This window comes from Leuciscus leuciscus (assembly GCF_965113295.1).
Source record: "Leuciscus leuciscus genome assembly, chromosome: 19".
NCBI lineage: Eukaryota > Metazoa > Chordata > Actinopteri > Cypriniformes > Leuciscidae > Leuciscus > Leuciscus leuciscus.
This window is the reverse complement of record NC_138743.1, coordinates 31,014,239-31,033,099: the sequence shown is the minus strand read 5'-3', so window position 1 is coordinate 31,033,099 and position 18,861 is coordinate 31,014,239. Positions and strand designations below refer to the sequence as shown.

Here is an 18,861-nt window from a genome sequence, read left to right as displayed (position 1 = left end):
TTGTGTTCCACAGGAAAAAGGAAGTCATAGAGATTTACAACAAAATGAAGGGAGTAAATGATGACAGAATTTAGCATTTTTTGTCACATTTGACATGTCATATACTGATTATGTATGTACAAAGTATGTGTTTAGGAGAGATAACAGTTTCTTAAATCTACACTGTGTAATTTTTAAAGGACAAGTTCGGTATTTTACACTTAAAGCCCTGTTTACAGATCGTATCTGATGAAATAGAACGGTTAAGATCAAAATTTGGAATTTTAGGTTTATTTCGCTTCCCCCCCCCCCACCCCCACAATGGTTGTCTATATGCACTGGAAGATTCCGTCCTAAAAACACATTAAACTTTCGTTTACAAAGACGTGAAACTCACCGAGTGGTCAGGGGTGTTCACTGATATGTTCACTCAAAAATCGCTGAAAAAGATGCATTCCAACAGGTTTTATCGTAGTTTTTGTCCAACTCCATTGACTTAATAGGACGTGCTGTGAGACCGCAGCACCTTTACGGTATTACTCCGCCGCTTCTTCTTCTGCTTCTTCTGTGTATTCAATGAAATGCCCGTGGTTTGCTTGCAATTGGCAAAGGTGCATTATCGCCACCAACTGGGCTGGAGTGTCTATTATTCAAGCTCTCAACGGAAGAATCACGGGTGTGACGCGTTTGGCAAAATAGGTCCACAAAAGCTAAATAAACCTAAAATTCTCGGGACAGGAGCATGTGTCCAAATTTTAATCTTAACCGTTCTATTTCATCAGATACGATCTGTAAACAGGGCTTTAAGTGTAAAATACCGAACTTGTCCTTTAAGTTGATTAGCAAAAACACTTTGTTCTTTCAAAATGATATGTGCTCATTAATGTGTAATTACTTCTACCAACTAATCAAGTATTCTCGTAAGCGTAGAATCTAACACATATGAGCGAGTCGCTCGAATGGCGGCAGCCATGTTGCGCCTCCATCTTGAAAATACATGAGCCAAAGAGGGACATACCTGGAAATTCAAGCTTCGCCTTTCGCGTTTTACACTCAGTGACACCGTGACGAATCCGAGGGGGAGATTACTCTCGACTGCCGGCAGATTTGAAATAATACGGCCACCGTAGGAGTTAAAAAGCTCTCGGAATGGGAGGGGCTAGAAAGTAATATTCAGTTGGTAGTCATAAACAATTTCACCAATAATAGATGGGAGAAAATCCTACACAGTGTAGCTTTAATGGAAGAAATATGTATGTTATTGTTCTGTTGCCTAAAAATCAACTATTCATCTTTATATTATATGAAATCAAAATAGAAACCAGAATCATTCAATTCCTTATGCTTTCAGTCTCTACCCAGATGACACTGAGAACAATATCTCCCAGATCAACCGATGAATTATGAAATAATCTGCTTGATTCTTCTCTAGTCATTGAAAATCTCCAGATTACATCCACATTTCTTGTTTCCTCCAGCATTCACCATCCTGCTCCTCTACCGCTCTCTTTCCTGGGCTTCCTGTGAGCATTATTTCCCTGAAACGAAATGCCTGTGCTATCAGCTGGAGACTGCAGGAGTCATTATGTAAGTTGCAGTGACAGAGGCCCGCATTAGAGCGCCCACGACCTGCGCGAGAGCCGCTATCACCATAATCATCAACATGCTCCACTGGACTAAACGCCCCTGATGGCTCTCAACTCAAGTTCCCTCTCAGAGTCGATCTATAACTACTTTTCAGCACCTTAAACAAAAACATAACAGCCCCTAGAGATGACAAGTGCTTACCAATGAGCGGCTGATGATGATGGTGTCTCTCAGCACCATCTTAAGGAAAGAGCTCGTGTGAGAGCACCGTGCTTCATACAGCCTCCCTCCCCCATACAAAACCTTTACTATAAACGGCCTCCCGTATTACACTCAAGGCAAGGACTCCGGTCAACAGACTGGAGCAGTTATGTAAACAGTTAGACTGGCGTGTTGGGAGACACGTATTCTCTCTGCCACCTCCCTGGAGGCACGGTACTTGAAGGTCGTTGAGATCTTCACTCTTTTAAGGTCGATTAGTTATGGACTGGGGAGAATAGAAGGGATGTTTATTAAATCTATTTGATTTTCAAAACCCCAAGAGCTGTTGCTTCTATAGATGATACATGTTGTGGGCAGGAAACAGAAATGTGACTTTGGTCAAGTAATATTCTTAAAATTTTGAAACTGAAAGGTAATTATAACTGGTCTTCTTCTAACAGTGTATATTATGGCTCTTTTCCATTACCAGTACCAGCTCGACTCAGCTCGGCTCGCTTTTCGCTCCGTTTTCCATTGCAGATAGTACCTCCACAATAGTACCTGGTCGTCATAGCGACGCCGCAGGAAACTGCCGTGACTTAATCTTTTACGCGAGACGCGCGAGACACACCCGCTACCCACACACACAGGACAATGGAGGAAATCGAGTGTATGCTGTTTTTGGATGTTTTTGTTTTTGCTGTTTTTTATTCAGGATACTCCGTCTGGCGCGTGCAATGATGACGCAGTGAATAGTGACGATTCTCTCTGACCAATCAGCAGTCTGCCGTGTTTTCACGTCACATTTGAGTATCGCCTCAGCTCGCGGAGGTGGTACGAAAAAAAGTACCGGGAAGCAGGTACAGGTACAACTTTTACACAGTGGAAAACCAAACAGAGCCGAGTCGAGTCGAGTCGAGGCGAGCTGGTACTGTGTAGTGGAAAAGCGCCATTAGCTCACCAGAATTGTGGGATGATGTGACACTGGAATGTTTTGGAATAAACATTGAGCTAACAGAGCATTGTGTGGATATCAATTCTTCTGTAAGCTGAGAGGTTTTAAAGATGTAGACCAGAGCAAAAGGCCTACAGTTCATGATGAATTGAAAAGGAAACAGCAACAGATTGTGTAATGGCTTGATTAAGTGTCTGATAAACAACATGTAAAACTTATTTTATATAATATTATTTTAATTTAATAAATAAATAATCATTATACTGCAACAATTTAAGCATGTACCTTTTTTTCCTTTCTTTAATAATATTAATAACATCTGTGTTATAATTATGTATTTATGTATATTTAATGTATATTAATTTCATACTCACTACTAGTATATTTAATATTAAATTATTTATTTTACAAAATAATAATAATAATTATTAAGAACTTATTTTTTTGTTGACACAATAGTAATAAATAACTATACTGAACAATAATAATTATAATAATAACTATTCTTGTTATTTATTTATGATATTATTTAATTTATGTATATTTAATAGCCTACATAATAGTATATTTAATATTAAATTATAAACATGTATTGTTGTTGTCATTGTTGTTGCATAAAAAATGTTTTCTCTCTCTCTCTCTATCAATTATTACTATTATCATTATTTTATGCAAAGCTATCTAATTTTTGATTTGGGCTATATGTTTAAATGTAAAATGTGTTTCTCACTTGAAAATGAATAGTGGCACTGATTGGTTCACTCAATAACCGATTTAGAAAAAGACATCATATATAAATGACAAACTGGCAAAAACGGCAAAAAAATTAAAATTAAAATCTCACTGAGAGATAGAGTAGTAGAGCAAAGAAAATTAGTTGTGCAGCCCTTAGAAATTTACTTCAAATCTACTTTACTCTTTCCCCACCATTGGCTGAATTTTCAGGCTATCAGTGTTTTCTATACAGTATACGGTCAAGCATTAAACAGCATATAAGTTCAAAACGGTCAACGCATGAATGTTGAACCCATGAATGTTGAACCTCTATGTTTTGATCATCGTACTGAATCCGATCCGAGCATAGTCTTTGACAAAAATGTGATCAGCTTTTTGTTTAAAATGCATTCAAGTGTTGATAAAAAAAAGGATGCATGAAACTAGAATAGAATGTTTTTAAAATGGAAAGAGTTAAAGTACAGTTAAAGGTAGGTATATTTCAAGTAGCCTATAAAAAAATATATAAATAGGAACATACAGTATACTTAAAATGCAAAAATAATATATAAATAGTAAACTATAAGTATGATGTTATGTTCACTTAAAGAAAACTTCACAGTCCTAAACTAGTTGTTTACTGAGAGTTTACTTCAAAGTGTGCTTTCATAAACTAAAAAAAAATGCTATTAACTATCAATTATACTAACAAGTATAAACTATCAGTATAAGTTCACTTGTAGTATAGTTCCAGTACAAATGAAAAACTTAGTTGTAAACTAGTTGTGTACTCAAAGTTTACTACTACTGTCACACTTAAAGTATACTTAAAAGAATACTTTTATATACACTAAAAAGTGGGCCAATTTAGTCCCAAGTAGTATTGAAACAGTACACCAGTATACTTTTAGTACATTGATATTAGTATACCAACTACATAAAGTACATACTTAGTTAAAAATATACGTTTTTCACACGTCCAATTCAAAGGTATTTGTAAACAACTGTTTTTCTGTCCGCCTGTTTCAGCCTCTATACTGTAAATGAAACTTCTGCACTGAGCCATGTGCTTTGTGCCTGGGCTGCTCTTAGGAAATGAAAACCTCTTCTTTATTCAACAGAGCAGATCTGCGGCTCATTCACAGTTCTGTGTGTAACTCAGAGGCTGGAGGCCCCTTTACTCAGCAGAGCCAGCGTCTACATTCATATTACTTCAACAACAGGGGCGTCTCCTTTGTGTCTCAAAGGAACATAGCCACACTTCTTAAGGATGGAGAAGATGTCTTTCATATTTAAATGACCCCTTTAGTCTGATTTAATCAGAACGGTCTCTCAGGACAGGTGTCCATGAATAATCATTGGCTTAGGTAGGCGTTGCTCAGAGAATTATTGTTCATTTTAAAATACATATGCATACCGTCGTGATAATCAGCACTGCATTTAAATTAGACACGTGCTTTGTCAACTGGCCCGCCAAATGTGATTAAGCTTTCATTAGTTAACAGGCCGGCACAGAGATGTCTTGTCTCAAAGCACTTCCTAAGGAAGCTTTTCATCAGCGCAAGTAAACAAGATTTGATTGAACTGAAACGCTGTATCAGATTTTAAAAGAACAACAACAAACCATCATGGCTGCCTTGTTCAAACCACCTACTCGTTCACAAATCTCACTACATTAAAAATATACCACGTACAGATCTCCAGTGTGCCAGTTTGAATGTTAAAGTACCATCCCAGCCTAAAATACATCCCAACATGCCCAACATAGAAACATTTGGCTCAACCAATGGTGCTAATTTGGGGTGGGGCTTTCTGTTCACTGACCAATGGAAGTCAGGAAATGATCAGTCTGCTACAGGCACAGAAATGCCCCAGCTTTAAAACCTCTCCAAAATCTCTCACTTCAAAGTAAACCCCCTATCAAAATGTAATAATAATTTTATGTGATCGTATGGGTATTTTAATATAGTCTGTAGCACCGGAGGGTAGAGAGGTGCTGATATGAATAGGGATTTGCCCTCCACAGTGAGTCGTGTGAAGAGAGAGAGTGATCCATCACAGTCAGGCTCTTTTCTGTATGTCTATGGGGAGATGAAGAGGCTGGAAACAGAAGCTCTAGTCTCTCTATCTCTCTCTCTCTGAACACCCAGGGCACTGAGTGCACCACATTCACTCATTACATGCCTGTTAATCCAATTGACCAGTAATTACTGGGCTACGTTTGCATACCAAAAAAGCATTGATCATCTTGCGATAGAATTTAGGCATTTAACAATTTAGTTTCATTGAATTTGAATCATTAATTACGGGCTTCTTTAATTGCATTTTTTGTTTAATGGCATAAACTGTATCCAAACTATGTTACTGTGATTTTAGCATTGCATGATATATCAGATTCAGTACCATATCAATTATTATTAATTTTTCAGCATCTGTCAATATTGGAAATATACACTAGCATTCAAAAGTTAGGTTAAGATTTTTTTGTTTTTAAAATAAGTCTCTTCTGCTCATGAAGGCTGCATTTATTTGATTATTCGATCAAAAACTACAACGGTAAAAACAATAATATTGTGAAAAATGATTACAACTGTTTTCTATTTTCATATATTTTAAAATGTAATTTATTCCTGTGACGGCAAGGAATTTTCAGCATCATTACTCCAGTCTTCAGTGTCACATGATCTTTCAGAAACAGTTCTTCTTATTATCAAACAGTTGTGCTACATAATATTTTTGTGGAAACTATGATATAGATTTTCTTCAATATTCTTTGATGAATAGAATGGTAATGTACTATTTACATTTTTATGTAATTGTACAAAATAGTATAGAATGAATAATATCAGCCATTTACAGGTTATCGCCCATAACATGAAAATAATTAGCGACCCAATGATAGAAATGCAATGCCTAATTATTCAGCTCTGCTCTGAACCTCTTTAGTCAGTCTTAAAGAGTTTGAAGAAAAATCTAGGCTGTGAGGAAGCTAAACTTAGGTGCCCCATCAGACTGCTGCGCTTTCATGATATCGCACACTTTCTGAGAGAAACCCCTCAGCGGTGAATAAAGAAAGGGCCTTGAGCAAGAGAGAAAGGCCAGAAGAGCTTGAAGAACTCCTGGAGTGTGCAGTTCTCTGGCTTGCTAGCAAACATTTATTTAAAAAAAAAAAAAAGAGAGGAAAAAGGTGATGTAGAGTTCTAGACTGTTTGCAAATGGATAATGGAATGGAATGAAGACAGGCATTAAAAATATGCCTTCCTTTTAGTTATTTTACTTAATATTTTTATGTATGTCTATTTTTATAAAAGACTCAACATAAACAAAAAGAAACAAATGCTGAACAGGATAGGGGTTTTGTGTAGTGGAGACTATCCCAACACAAACCCCTGTTCCTGGACACACAAAGACCTCGGGCTCAACGGTGTTTGTAGAGCAGTTGTAATGCGAAAGCGAAATGCATCCAGACAGACGAAGATGGGGGGAGGGGAACAGCCAACCGCAAACGCCTTAACCTAAACCCCACATTCTCACCCCCTCAATGTATCCCTCCTCGATTTACATGAGACGAGGCAAACGCAAACCACCTGACCCCGCTCTCCAGACACTAATAAATGAATAGGCTAAATGCTGTTGAGCATGGTGTGGTATATATGACTGCTCCTCTGTAGAAAAGAACACTTGTATTTCACAGTGGTGGGAAGTAATCTCATTCACGACGAACAAACAACCAGGCAAAAAACACATTATTTGCCTGGGCTACATAATGAGATTTAGAGAGGAAGAAAAAATCACAGCCAAATTTCACTAGCAACAGTCTTTGTTAACCAAATCCATCATTTACAGATTCTTTCATAACACAATAAGTAAACATGCTTACTGTTTTATGGCAAAGTATTTAGAACAATAGCAGTGGGGAGAGGGAAAAACACAAGAGTGTGCTCAGACAGGTGTATACAGCTCCCTTCCCTGCTCGCGGTGACCCCCTGATGTCTTTTTGGTGGGATGGGAGGGAAGCTTTATGTCCATGATCTGGAGCAGATGGGGCTCCGTCTCTTGCCCACTGACATCTCTGCGGCTAGTCATCGGAACAGATGGGTACTGAGGGATCCTGGGATATTGCTAATCTGCTCCACCACAGCATTTAGAGATGGTGCATCCCCCTCAGTGTACACGCTTATATCGACAAATCAGCTTGAGTTCGAATGGAGATGAATCATAGAAATACCTATGATTTAGATTGGTGTGAATCCAAGGGTGTCGTGCAACCTTTTTTTTTTTTTTTTTTACTTGCAAGATAAGACATGACCAAAGAAGAAGAAAAAAAAACAATTTAACATTGTTACTCTACTCATGCAATATCTGTTATAAAGCAGAAGTATTTATTAATTTATAACTATTTTTAACATGGATATCTAAAACTTTTTTTCTTTTTATAAGTGCTTGCAGAACTGCACATATTCCAGTTTGTCTACTGACAATGTTACAGGAATAGCATAAATGCACATGTGAAATTTGAAGGGTGACATGTATTTGCTTTATTAATTGCAAGGTAAATGATTATAGACATGATACTGGAAGTAAATCATTTCTTTCTCCATCAAATATTTAAGACTATATCCTACAAGGTAAGGTTTCACCTCAGGACTATTCTAATTTTAACCTAAAGGTACTGACAAAGCCAATAAGTAGGACAAACCCCTCCTTAAAATCCTAATAAATGTAAATCTAATAAAAGCTGGAATTCTGTCACATGGGAGAAATCAGCTCTGCACTTCAGCAAACAAGAGAGAACAGGACAGTGAATTCCATTGTTATCCATCACTTGATCTTGACTTAATGAATGTTACGCTGTTTTTATAGCCATATATTTATATATTTCATACATACAACGGCGTTTATTCACCAGACACGACGCAAATATCAATGTATATCTCCTAACAAACACTAAATATGTGCGTTAAACAAAGTTATCTAATGAATTCTTGTGAAAAAAGCACATATTTAATTTTAAACCACAAAACTTGTTCTGCAACTTGCCACTTTTCAATTGTCAATGTATATGTGACAGGGTTATGTCTGTCCAGCAGTTCTCTCCATAGGCCACGGGGAAATGATTCGATCCCTACTTACACGCATTTTAGGACAATAATGCAACCGAACCATGTAATCATCTGGATCTTTAAATGATTATTTTCCGTTATAAGTAGTTTAGCGATGACATGCTCGTGCAGTCATCCCGACAGATCTCATATATGGCCAAGGCTTTATCTAGGTGTCCTGCAAACAAGTCAACGGAGTCTGTAACGTTACACTCTCGAAGCATTGCATCCGATATAATGCTGCACTCACACTGACCATCAGAGGCTGAATGCTGAGACACACCGTTGCATATTTGCAGAATGAATGTCCGAACATAACGCTATTAATGTATTTAGTCACATGTATATATACATTACACCCACACAAAGAGAAACTAACGTTACGTGGATTAAACAGTTATTCGTTTGGGACATAATTCCTTGAAATACAAACTGCACGGTGCATACAGTTCTATTTCGAGACTCGGTTTGCACACATACTCTAAATCAAGCGGAATACAACACATTTTCAAAAAAGAGCGAAAATAATGTTTATAATTACTTACGATTTCAGCGGATTCTGAATGACAGTCGCCATTTTGCCACACTGTAACCTAATATTCCAAATCTCTGAGTTCTTTGGGATCCTTGTGAAAGAAAAGCAGCCAATACGGACCCCAGTGTCCGGCAGTCTGGCCAATACAATACTAGGAATCAGAATCTGGGCGTAGCTTCCAAAGAGCTGTCAAAATTATAAAAATTACACCTTTACTTAGACTATTTGCTTGGCTGCAGAGATAAAGTAATGCTATTTATGCACATTGCATATATCTATCAAAATAATAATAATAATAAAACAATTACATTCAGGCACAGAATAAGAGTCTACTGTAGTATTTACAAAATAGCCTTCATCTAACCGTTTTAACTAGATCTTTATTTATATTCTTGCAGCTTGCTCCAGAATTTGCTTGGTGAATTTTATATTGCCTATTTTAAATATAAAAATGTAAACAGTCATAATTCAAATATTTAACAATATTAATATAATGAAAACAATTAAAATAAACACTGCATGTTTTTTTGGTAGACATGTTGTTAAATTGTTATAATTTTTACATTTAAATACATAAATAATCGTCATATACAAATTTATATTTTGATTCATTCGTTTAGCAACGAGACCCCTATGAACGAGACCAGAACGAGACCAGCATGTGATGTGATTGACAGCTCATTATCCAATCACATTATTTCATTATTGAAAAGTCTCAGAGGTCCACCATTGAACAGTAAGGAGGCGGGCATTCGCTGCGTCAACGTGAGGAACAGGAAGTCAGCACGATTGGCATCTATTTCAGGTAAGTTTATTATGACTTTCCTTTTTACCTACAGTTTATATGTAATGTATGGTATATATATAATAAGTTATTACGTCGATAAATAAATATGAGTACTTGTCTGTGAAAATAACCGTTAACATAAATGAACGAGCCACGTGAATGTTCATGATAGTAGTCTTAGCATGCTAGCTCCTTGTTCAACTCCATAACAAATCAGTGTTTTTCATCAGTGGCCACTGTCTTAATTAACAATGCTCCAAAAATGTTTGTTCTAACACCAAAAATTAATACACACATTTTCCTCTTTATCTGAATATAAAGGTATTAATCTGATTTAACTAATTTAGCAGATATACTGGCATGACTCCTGAGAAGTAGAGATGAAGCGGGGATATGAAGCTCGAGGCAGGGACCGGGACCGTCACCGACAGCAGTCACAGTGGCGGAGGAGACAGCGTTCAGCCCACGATGAGCAGGAATATAGGTGAGTTAACTAACACAGTCTGATCACCTTTCACACACACTCCTCAAAATGAAACATTTACTCCCCCGCATGCTGTTCCATACCTGTTCGTCTTTTTCTGTGGAAGAATGACAGCCTCTGTATTATTCACTTTCATTGTTTGGAGAAAGAATGGTGAGTGATCCTGTCCTTCTGCGAACATCTCCTATTGTTCCACAGAAGAAAGTACGTCATACAGGTTTGGAACTACATGAGGGTGAAATAACTTTTTTGAGTGGACCATCACGTTAACTAACATGTATGTTGCATTTCAAATCAATGCATGTGTTCATACTAAAGTTTTGAAACCCAAAGTGAGCAGTTTTGGCTGTTCCAGATTTTTATTCAGATAATATTTTAGTTATGCTTGTTTTGTATTTATGTTAGCTGTTACCACCAACAAGCATTCATAACACCAGTCCTTTTCTAGGTCTGAGAGAACAGCAGGTGATGCAGGTTCGTCCTCATCTGCACCAGGTGAACTGTTACTTTGCATTATCCCTCTGCACATCTTTCTGTTATAGCAGTCAAAAATGATTCACTTAGCCATTAACCATTTATCACTTATAGAGTTGCCAGGCTTCTACTTTGACCCAGAGAAAAACCGATACTTTCGTTTGTTGCCCGGACACAACAACTGTAACCCTTTGACAAAAGAAGGCCTCCAGAAAAAGGAAGAGGAGAGAAAGAGAGCAGCGCTTCTTGCAGAGGATGATGCTCCTAAGAAGGTGAGCTGGGGAAGTACTGGATATTTTATGTGGACGTTCCTCTCTGCTACACTTTTGCAGTAAATTCCAGCTGTACCATCATTCTTTAAGAGACGTCTATTGACGTTTTGTGCAAATGCATATCTGCAGTAGTTGGATGAGTTTTGTAGGTAATAAATCATTGTATTGATTTATTATCAAGCCTATTGACAAGTAACTTTCTCCTTGATTCTCCCTGGTATGTTCAGAAAGCTCCCAGGACAGGGATGAATTCTGCATTGCTGTTACAGAAGAGACATCTGGGTCTGCTGCCCCCAAGCTCTTATTCTAGGTATTGCATAAAATAATGTTTTATGAATATTTTCTTTTTCTTTTTCTAGATATTTTGTAGATATAGATATTCTTTAAAATGAATTTGATCACAAGGCTGTTCTCATTTTGCAGGCTGATCCATGAAGTGAAAGTCAGTGGGATGCAACGTCACAGGCTGGAGGTGCAGAGCTCCAACTCCACCTGCCCAAACACTGACAACTTTCATCTCATCGTTGTAAGCCTCTTGTTTAATGGGAAAAACTTGAAGACTTAGAAAGAAAACAATGATTTCTGAGACCACTCCATCTATTTAAACATCAGAATGTTATGCTGAGGTCAGGAATCTCGAGAACAGTCAAGCCATTTTTGGGTTCGCTTTGTTTTCATGGAAAAGGGGTTGTTGGCAGGTGTTACCCTAGGTTTTGGCTTACCCAGTTGTCTATTCTTTGAAAAACTAGCAAGAAGGAAGATTAAGCTTTGGCGGTGATTGTGTTTTCTGAAACTGTGTTTCTTTCTTTTTTTCTGGATGCATCTTATTAGGCAGATTCAGCTTGTGAGAGGGTTTTCACAGTGAATGACGTGTCGCACGGAGGCTGCAAGTATGGCATTATGAATTTCCATGGCTGCAGAAAAGGCTCTATGTCGGTGGAGATGTGCGATAATCTTTATTTTACTAACCGCAAGGTAAGCTGGGTAGTTTAAAATGAATTTTTCTACCAACAAAAAGCAAAACAAGACGTTTTGTAGTAGTGAGTTCGTAATGAACAACTGTAATTTTCTTTCAGGTGAACTCTGTATGCTGGGCCTCTGTGACGCATACAGACTCGCATGTTCTGTATCCTTCAAACATTCCAGATTCTAGAAACTAAAGCTTCAATTATTTTACTAGATAAACGCTAATGGTGTGTCAGTTTTCAGGAATTTCAGGAATCTTAAAATAAATGATTAATTAATCTTTAACATTGTGTGGAAGAGGAGGACTTCAAATACCATATGCTTATGAAATGAAATTTCATTCCACTGTATACTTTTAGAGTATGTTTAGTATGAATTTTATTGTTTAATGTAAAAAATTATTTCTCCATTAAAATTTCACTTTGTGAATTGTGAAATACTTGAATGGATACCTAATGATATCGACCTGCGTATCATATTTCACTACACTAGTCACTGTGCATTTTCAGATGAGCATACCTGCATGTTTACTCTAGTAAATACAATTAATCGAATACCAAATAGTCATGAACATCTCTAATTTGTAAGGAAGAGTTTCTTGACAAGTGTTTTCAGGTTGTGTTTGGTGGGCATTTCTCAGACGCCAGGCTGTGTAAGCTTATTACCTGCTTCTCTTTTCAGCAACTTCAATCCAGGTTCAGATCTTTACCTTTTGGGTCTCCCACATTTTTTAATAAACATTTATTTGGTTTCCCTGTATCAAGATGAAATGACTTGGCTCCTTTTTTCTTCTTCAGATCAACCAGGGATGCTGTGCAGTTTTAAGATCTCCACAGCTTGGTCATGTGCATGGTGTCTCAACCCACAGGCTGATAAAACCTTCAGCACTGGTGAGTTCTTGAGTTTGTATACATTTCTGTGTCTGCTATTGGAATGAATGTACACTATACTGTTGGTTAAGTGTTTTTTTGTTGTTGTTTTTTTAAGAAAATGCTCACAATGGTTGCATTTATTTGATCACAAATACAGTAAAAACAGTATTATTTAAAAAAAAATATTGTTAGAATGTAAAAATTTATGTTTTTGTATTAACATATTTGAAAATGTAATTTGTTCCTGTGACGGCAAAGCTGAATTTTCAGCATCATTACTACATCATTAAGCAGTGTTACATGATACTTCAGAAATCATTCTAATATGCTGATTTGGTGCTCAAGAAACATTTATTAATGTTTGGAAACTGTGATGCATTTTTTTTTTTTTTTTTTTTTAGGATTCTTTGAATAGCATTTATTTGACTTTATTCGTTTTATAAATGTCTTCTTTACTGTCACTTTTGAGCAATTTAATGTATCCTTGCAGAATAAAAGTATTTATTTCTATAAAACAATAAAATCTTACTGAGCCCAAATTTTTTGAACAGTGGTGAATATGTAGGCTATATATTTTTATATGTACACCTAGGCCTTTCTCGCCGAGTGATTGTTACGGATGCTGTGACTGGACGCAGAGCAACATACCTCGCTGGAAGTGATGTTCTAGCTCAGCAGTTTGCCTTAAGGGTGAGAAGAGAGCACTGCCTGAAAAATGAAAGTTCATTGTGTTTAAAGCAACACTATGTAACATTTTTTACCTTAAAATAATGTTTCCAAAATCGTTTCAGTGGTTCATCAAGTCGTAACAGGGTGAAAGGCACTTATGCCTCCGCTTTGCGGTCCTTTATCTACTATAACCACACTATGTAAGATTGCCAGATCGGGTCGCGTTTCTGTAGTTCTGAGACTTAAGAAAACTACAAATTTGACTTGCTTTATGGCAAGCGCTACAATAGTCATTTTTTGTTTTTCTTCGTTTCTGATGTCGCAATACATCATACTTTCATAAAATCATGCATCATACTCTACTTTGTCTGTGGACATCGTTCATTCCAAAGCCGGTGCTGGATAAACAGCGAGCGTGCATGCGACAGTAGGCTGCGGTAGGCTAAATGATTTACGACAGCGGTAATTGACAATTCCGCTTCCAACATGTAGGGGGACCGCAGAGGAAAAGTTCCATAGTGTTGCTTTAAGTCGGGGCCATGGCGCAGTGGTAGTACACATGCAGTCCAGCCTGCATCATGCGTAGATATCATATAATAAAGGCTAGATGTCTCGTCCGCGCTGCTGGCCAATGGAGGTCGACGCCATCTTGCCACAGGGAGCTCGCTCACTCGTAACATTGTGTTTTAATGGTGCATGTACTTTTAAATAACCATAACTTGCTAAATTTTCTACCGGTTTTCAAATGGTTTGGTTTGTTATAAACGTCAGAGATGTAGTTATGACACTGCATACATATGAATAATTATAACAATGGACTTCCATATGAAAGAATTATAGCCACGTTAATAACGTTTGTAAGAAACCAAACCGTTTGTAAATCCGTCAAGATTTCAGCGAGATAAGAGGACTTGTGTTCGTGCTGATCACTCACCTTACTTCAGATACCACAGAGCTCGCCAGAAAGCTTCCCTGTGACAAGATGGCCGCCGGTGATGCCGTTCGAGACTCCGCCTTAAGACATCTAGCCTTATATGGATATCTATGGCATCAATGTCCCTATTGCCATATATAATCTCTCTCTGTCTGTCTCCTCACACTATCCAGTCTCCCCCAGTTTGACTATAATTTAAAGCGTTAGTTCACCCAAAAATGAATGCAGGTTTTTTGCGCACAAAAAGTATTTTTGTCACTCCATAAAATGAAGGTTAAACCACTGTAGTCACATGGACTATTTCAACAATGTCTTTACTACCTTTCTGGGTCTTGAAAGTGGGTTATGACATTACTGTCTAGGGAAGGATCAGAAAGCTCTAGGATTTCATCAAAAATATCCCAATTTTTGTTCCGAAGATGAATGAAGGTCTTACAGGTTTGGAACGACGTGAGGGTGAGTAATGGCAACAGAATGTTCATTTTTGGGTGAACTAACCCTTTAAAGGTGCTCTCAGTCATTTGTACCTCTTTAAAAATGTTTACATAAAGAAATTAATAATTTGCAATAATTCCTTCATCCAAGCCACTAAGTGTCAGAACAAGTCCAAGATGACAATGCAACATGAAAAAACTTGAGCGTAACTTTATATGCATAATAGCCCTAAATACAAAGTTTAAGCAGAATTATTATAATTATAATAATTAAATAAAAAAATCATTTTACAATAAGGTCATAATAGTTAATGCATTATCTAATAATGAGCAATGGATTTGTCACAGTATTCATGAATATTGTTAACCTTAGTTTACAAAAATACAAGTTAATTTTTAGTTATGTTAGCTGAGGTCCATTAAATTAATATTAACAAATACAACTAAGTGCACAACTGTTAACTAATGAAGTTAACAAATGGATCCTTATTGTACATACCAAGATTTTAAAAGTATTTTATGGTTTATAGCAATATTTGATTGATTAAAAACCATATCTAGTTTATAAAAGTATTTTTTGCAAGGAATCCATTTTCTTGACTCTAAAAATTAACATTCTGTACGGGAAAGTTTTGTGAATTTTATACATTTTAATCTTGTTTGAGTTACTTATGCATGTGAGCAAAGATATCTGTGGGACACTTGTGTCATGCATCTGGTATTTCAGGCTCCTGTGCTGTTCAACGGCTGTCGCTCTGGAGAGATCTTCAGCATTGACCTGCGTCAGCGTGACAGGGGTCGCAGTCACGGTTGGAAGACCAGCCGCTTCTACCAGGAGTCAGCCATCACCTCGGTCCAACTGCTTCAGGATGAAAACTACCTCCTCGCTGCTGACATGCTGGGCAATGTCTGTCTATCATAAACAACTAAAATTACCACACATCATGCTAATATAGGTTCAGCTAATAACATTTAGAGCACTCAGGTATGAATTACCCGATCTTTATTCTCCCTACATATCGTCACTGAACAGATTAAGCTGTGGGATATCCGTGTCAAGCGGTCCGTCAAACAGTATGACGGACACCACAATGAATACGCCTATCTACCCATTCATGTCAATGAGCCTGAAGGATTGCTTCTTGCTGGTACATCTTTTTCATATAACCCACACATGATCATGTAGAGCTTGTTCAGTTGTTTCGCAATGCTTATACCACATCTCCTGTGTACCGTTCGCAGTGGGTCAGGACTGCTACACCCGGCTCTGGAGCCTTCATGACAGCCGTCTCCTCAGGACGATACCCTCGCCTCACCCTGCAGGGAAGGACTCAATCCCAAATGTAGTGTTTTCCTCCCAGCTGGGCGGTAGTAAAGGACTTCCTGGACTCCTTATGGCTGTTCGTCATGATCTGTACTACTACTCTTACAACAAAGACTATCAGGATGGGGCGACACTGGAGGGACCGTGCTAATAATTACCCTCTGAAAACAAGTATAAGGCTGCTGTGGAAAATGATCTGTTGTCATTTTTATTGTCATTTTATTTTATTTGGTCACTTTACTGACCAAAAATGTTGCCATTTATACCATCTGCCTTTTTTAAAAGTAATATATAGATTAGACTGTGAGGAATTAAGAATACTTGCTTGTTCGTTATATTATCAATAGATTAATTTCAAAAAAGCTTTAGATACATCTAAATTATAGTCACTTGAAACATACCTCCTAAAAGTGCAATTTCATTGTTTATGGTTGTAAAAAAAAAAAAAAAAAGAAGGATTTTACTTGAAATATGCTGGAACTTTTTGTAAAATAAGAGAGAAATTGTTCAAAATAAATCCAAACTTTGTTTGTCTGTATCTTTAGTTCAAATCTCAACATGAATTTAACTGTTTTTGTTAAAACAAAACCCCATTGACTTTCATTTATTAGGCAAAAAAAAAAAACATTGACACAAAAAATATTCTTTTGTGATCTATAGAAGAAAAAAGTCATAGTGTTCTGTATTGTAACAACATGAGGACGAGTAAATGACAGAATTTCTAGGTGAACTGTCGCTTTAAGTACAGCATTTACTCATTTTTATAGTGTATGTAAGCCACACTCTTAGAGGTACTCAAGTTTAATTTAATTAGCATACAAGGTGCAAAGAATATAAAATGATATTCATGTTTCTTGTGTCTGTCATGTTCAGTCATCCACACATGCCTCACTGAGTCTATAATAACCTGATTCTACATAATGAGTGTTCGTTTGGCCAAGAAAACCATTTTACTGACAGTGATCATAACACATACCAGGGGCTAAATAAGAGCAACTACCATATAATAACATGAGATTTATGAGGATTGGCATCTCTTGACAGATAATGCAGAGCCAAATCATTTGTGCGGTTTCATCATGGCTTTGTGTTAGGAGTAACTATGCAGTTTGATTCGGCAACCGTGGTAGTGATTCTTTAGAAAGGTCAATTTTAAAAAACGTCAAACAAAAACGTCCTGCTCGAATACACACATTTAAAATAAATGATAAAGAAGAAATTTAAATTATGCTGAACAATATCAGATAGTTTAGCACGATCATGTGAGATCAGATTCATAATAGGCAGCAAATAATCGAGACAAACAGTAATGAATCTAAAATGTACACTAGGGTTTCTTTGAGGGTAAAGGAATGCAAAACAATATGGACAATTTTGCATTTTAAAAGCAAATTGACAGGGTAAATCTTTCGCAAAACTGAAAATTGAGCAACACAACAGTACGGTAAATAATATAACTAATATTTGTGCACCGGTCTAATGTCTCCTGTAGAGGCCTAATGTTAGCTGCCTTTACCCACAGGAAGGTCCATATGGATCTGCAGCCACAGAATTGGAACGCCCATAATTCATATCTTGCACAATTAAGCATGTTTAACACTTTTTCTATCACATTAAAGCCCATTCTGCAGGTTTTCCCCAAAAAACATTTGTTCCATCTGGGCCTGCCCACAGGTAACGTATTGCATGGTAGACAAAGGATTGTCAAAGGTCTGACATACATTTATTTTCCTGATGGATTTAACCTCTGAAAGAAGAAAACACATAGGCCATTACATATGCTGAACTGTGAACAGCTCATGTAGAGTTGAAGAGCATGACGTGAATGAAATGTTGGGACAAAAAGCAGAGATGTTCCTCTTGTTTTCAACAACCAATAGGATTTATCAGTTTGAGAGCAGCACTTCTTCCCTCCCAACCTGTACTGAAGCACTGTGGCCACATATGGGGGTGTCTTATAATGCGGAGAGATGTCCGGTTCTGCTAGAGCTCTCCAGATTTTTGGTTGCAGGTGATGCACACCCGCACAGGATGGTCCCAACCCCTGGAGGGCACGGCCCGGCGATCAGGGGAGCAGTCGTTACATACTCCTTGTCCACATGCACGGCAGTGATGGATAGAGAGACGGGCGTTAAACTCACGCTGGCACTGGGAGCAACAATGGATGTCTTGGTCAGGGACCCAATATGCTGGACGGGCGGCATCTTTTACCAGACCTAGTAAATACACAGGTGCATTTGATCATTTGTATGCTGATATTCCAGTGCAAGTATGTAACTATGATGAAATTAAAATGCTTAAACCTAAAGATCACATAACAGGTTAGTCAAACAAGCCAAAGGTTTAAAATGTATATTAATAATATATCTACTTAATTATAAAAACATTAAAATAGATTGATACTGTATTTCCAGTGTGAATTCATATTAGTATTAACATATCATGTTAACATATTCATAAAACTGTGAAATACAGTGAAGAACTCACCAAGAGGGATGTCTATGGCAGTGACTACCGCTCCTAATGTGTTCTGAACAGCTTCTCCCACCTTCCTGGCAATCAGAGTCCCACC

The 18,861-nt window shown here is 37.3% G+C and overlaps 3 protein-coding genes across 10 annotated transcripts in view; 1 reads left to right on the top strand and 2 right to left on the bottom strand.

The window, feature by feature from the left end:
• The window catches only part of dpf3 (double PHD fingers 3), a 37,879-nt gene extending 28,656 nt beyond the window's left edge, over positions 1-9,223 (bottom strand). For 3 of the 6 annotated variants that reach the window (XR_014200264.1, XM_082147514.1, XM_082147516.1), the window contains exon 1: positions 9,084-9,222. Coding sequence is in view for 4 of the 6 variants with exons in the window: in XM_082147514.1 (XP_082003640.1) it covers positions 9,084-9,115 (32 nt within the window). In the remaining 2 variants the exon portion in view is untranslated. Of the gene's footprint in view, positions 1-1,767; positions 1,899-9,083 lie in introns of those variants that run through there. The other 3 variants (XM_082147515.1, XM_082147518.1, XM_082147517.1) reach the window with 2 other exon arrangements.
• A 595-nt stretch (positions 9,224-9,818) lies between these two features.
• wdr21 (WD repeat domain 21) lies at positions 9,819-16,833 on the top strand. Of its 3 annotated transcripts, none has more exons than XM_082146651.1 (14): positions 9,819-9,878; positions 10,211-10,344; positions 10,793-10,839; positions 10,933-11,090; positions 11,318-11,400; positions 11,514-11,616; positions 11,922-12,065; positions 12,167-12,216; positions 12,672-12,751; positions 12,854-12,946; positions 13,521-13,618; positions 15,693-15,872; positions 15,999-16,113; positions 16,208-16,833. In XM_082146651.1, exons 2-14 carry the CDS (start codon positions 10,241-10,243, stop codon positions 16,438-16,440), a joined length of 1,488 nt encoding a protein of 495 aa, XP_082002777.1. In that variant the 5' UTR covers positions 9,819-9,878; positions 10,211-10,240; the 3' UTR covers positions 16,441-16,833. The 3 variants fall into 3 exon arrangements, with proteins under 3 accessions (XP_082002777.1, XP_082002776.1, XP_082002778.1); XM_082146650.1 differs by having other exon boundaries at positions 9,820-9,878; positions 10,208-10,344; XM_082146652.1 differs by lacking the exon at positions 9,819-9,878 and adding an exon at positions 10,543-10,621 and having other exon boundaries at positions 10,217-10,344.
• A 1,155-nt stretch (positions 16,834-17,988) lies between these two features.
• Positions 17,989-18,861, bottom strand: part of zfyve1 (zinc finger, FYVE domain containing 1) — a 7,206-nt gene continuing 6,333 nt past the window's right edge. The window contains 2 exon segments of the mRNA XM_082148542.1: positions 17,989-18,505; positions 18,777-18,860. Coding sequence (XP_082004668.1) covers positions 18,273-18,505; positions 18,777-18,860 — 317 coding nt within the window. The 3' untranslated portion in view covers positions 17,989-18,272.

Bases quoted from the DNA above. Each gene is read 5' to 3' on its own strand.
- wdr21 (XM_082146651.1), top strand. From the start codon at position 10,241: ATGAAGCGGGGATATGAAGCTCGAGGCAGGGACCGGGACCGTCACCGA. The intron at 12,066-12,166 runs GTAAGCTGGGTA...ATTTTCTTTCAG, and splicing joins TTTATTTTACTAACCGCAAG to GTGAACTCTGTATGCTGGGC. The intron at 16,114-16,207 runs GTACATCTTTTT...TACCGTTCGCAG, and splicing joins TGAAGGATTGCTTCTTGCTG to TGGGTCAGGACTGCTACACC.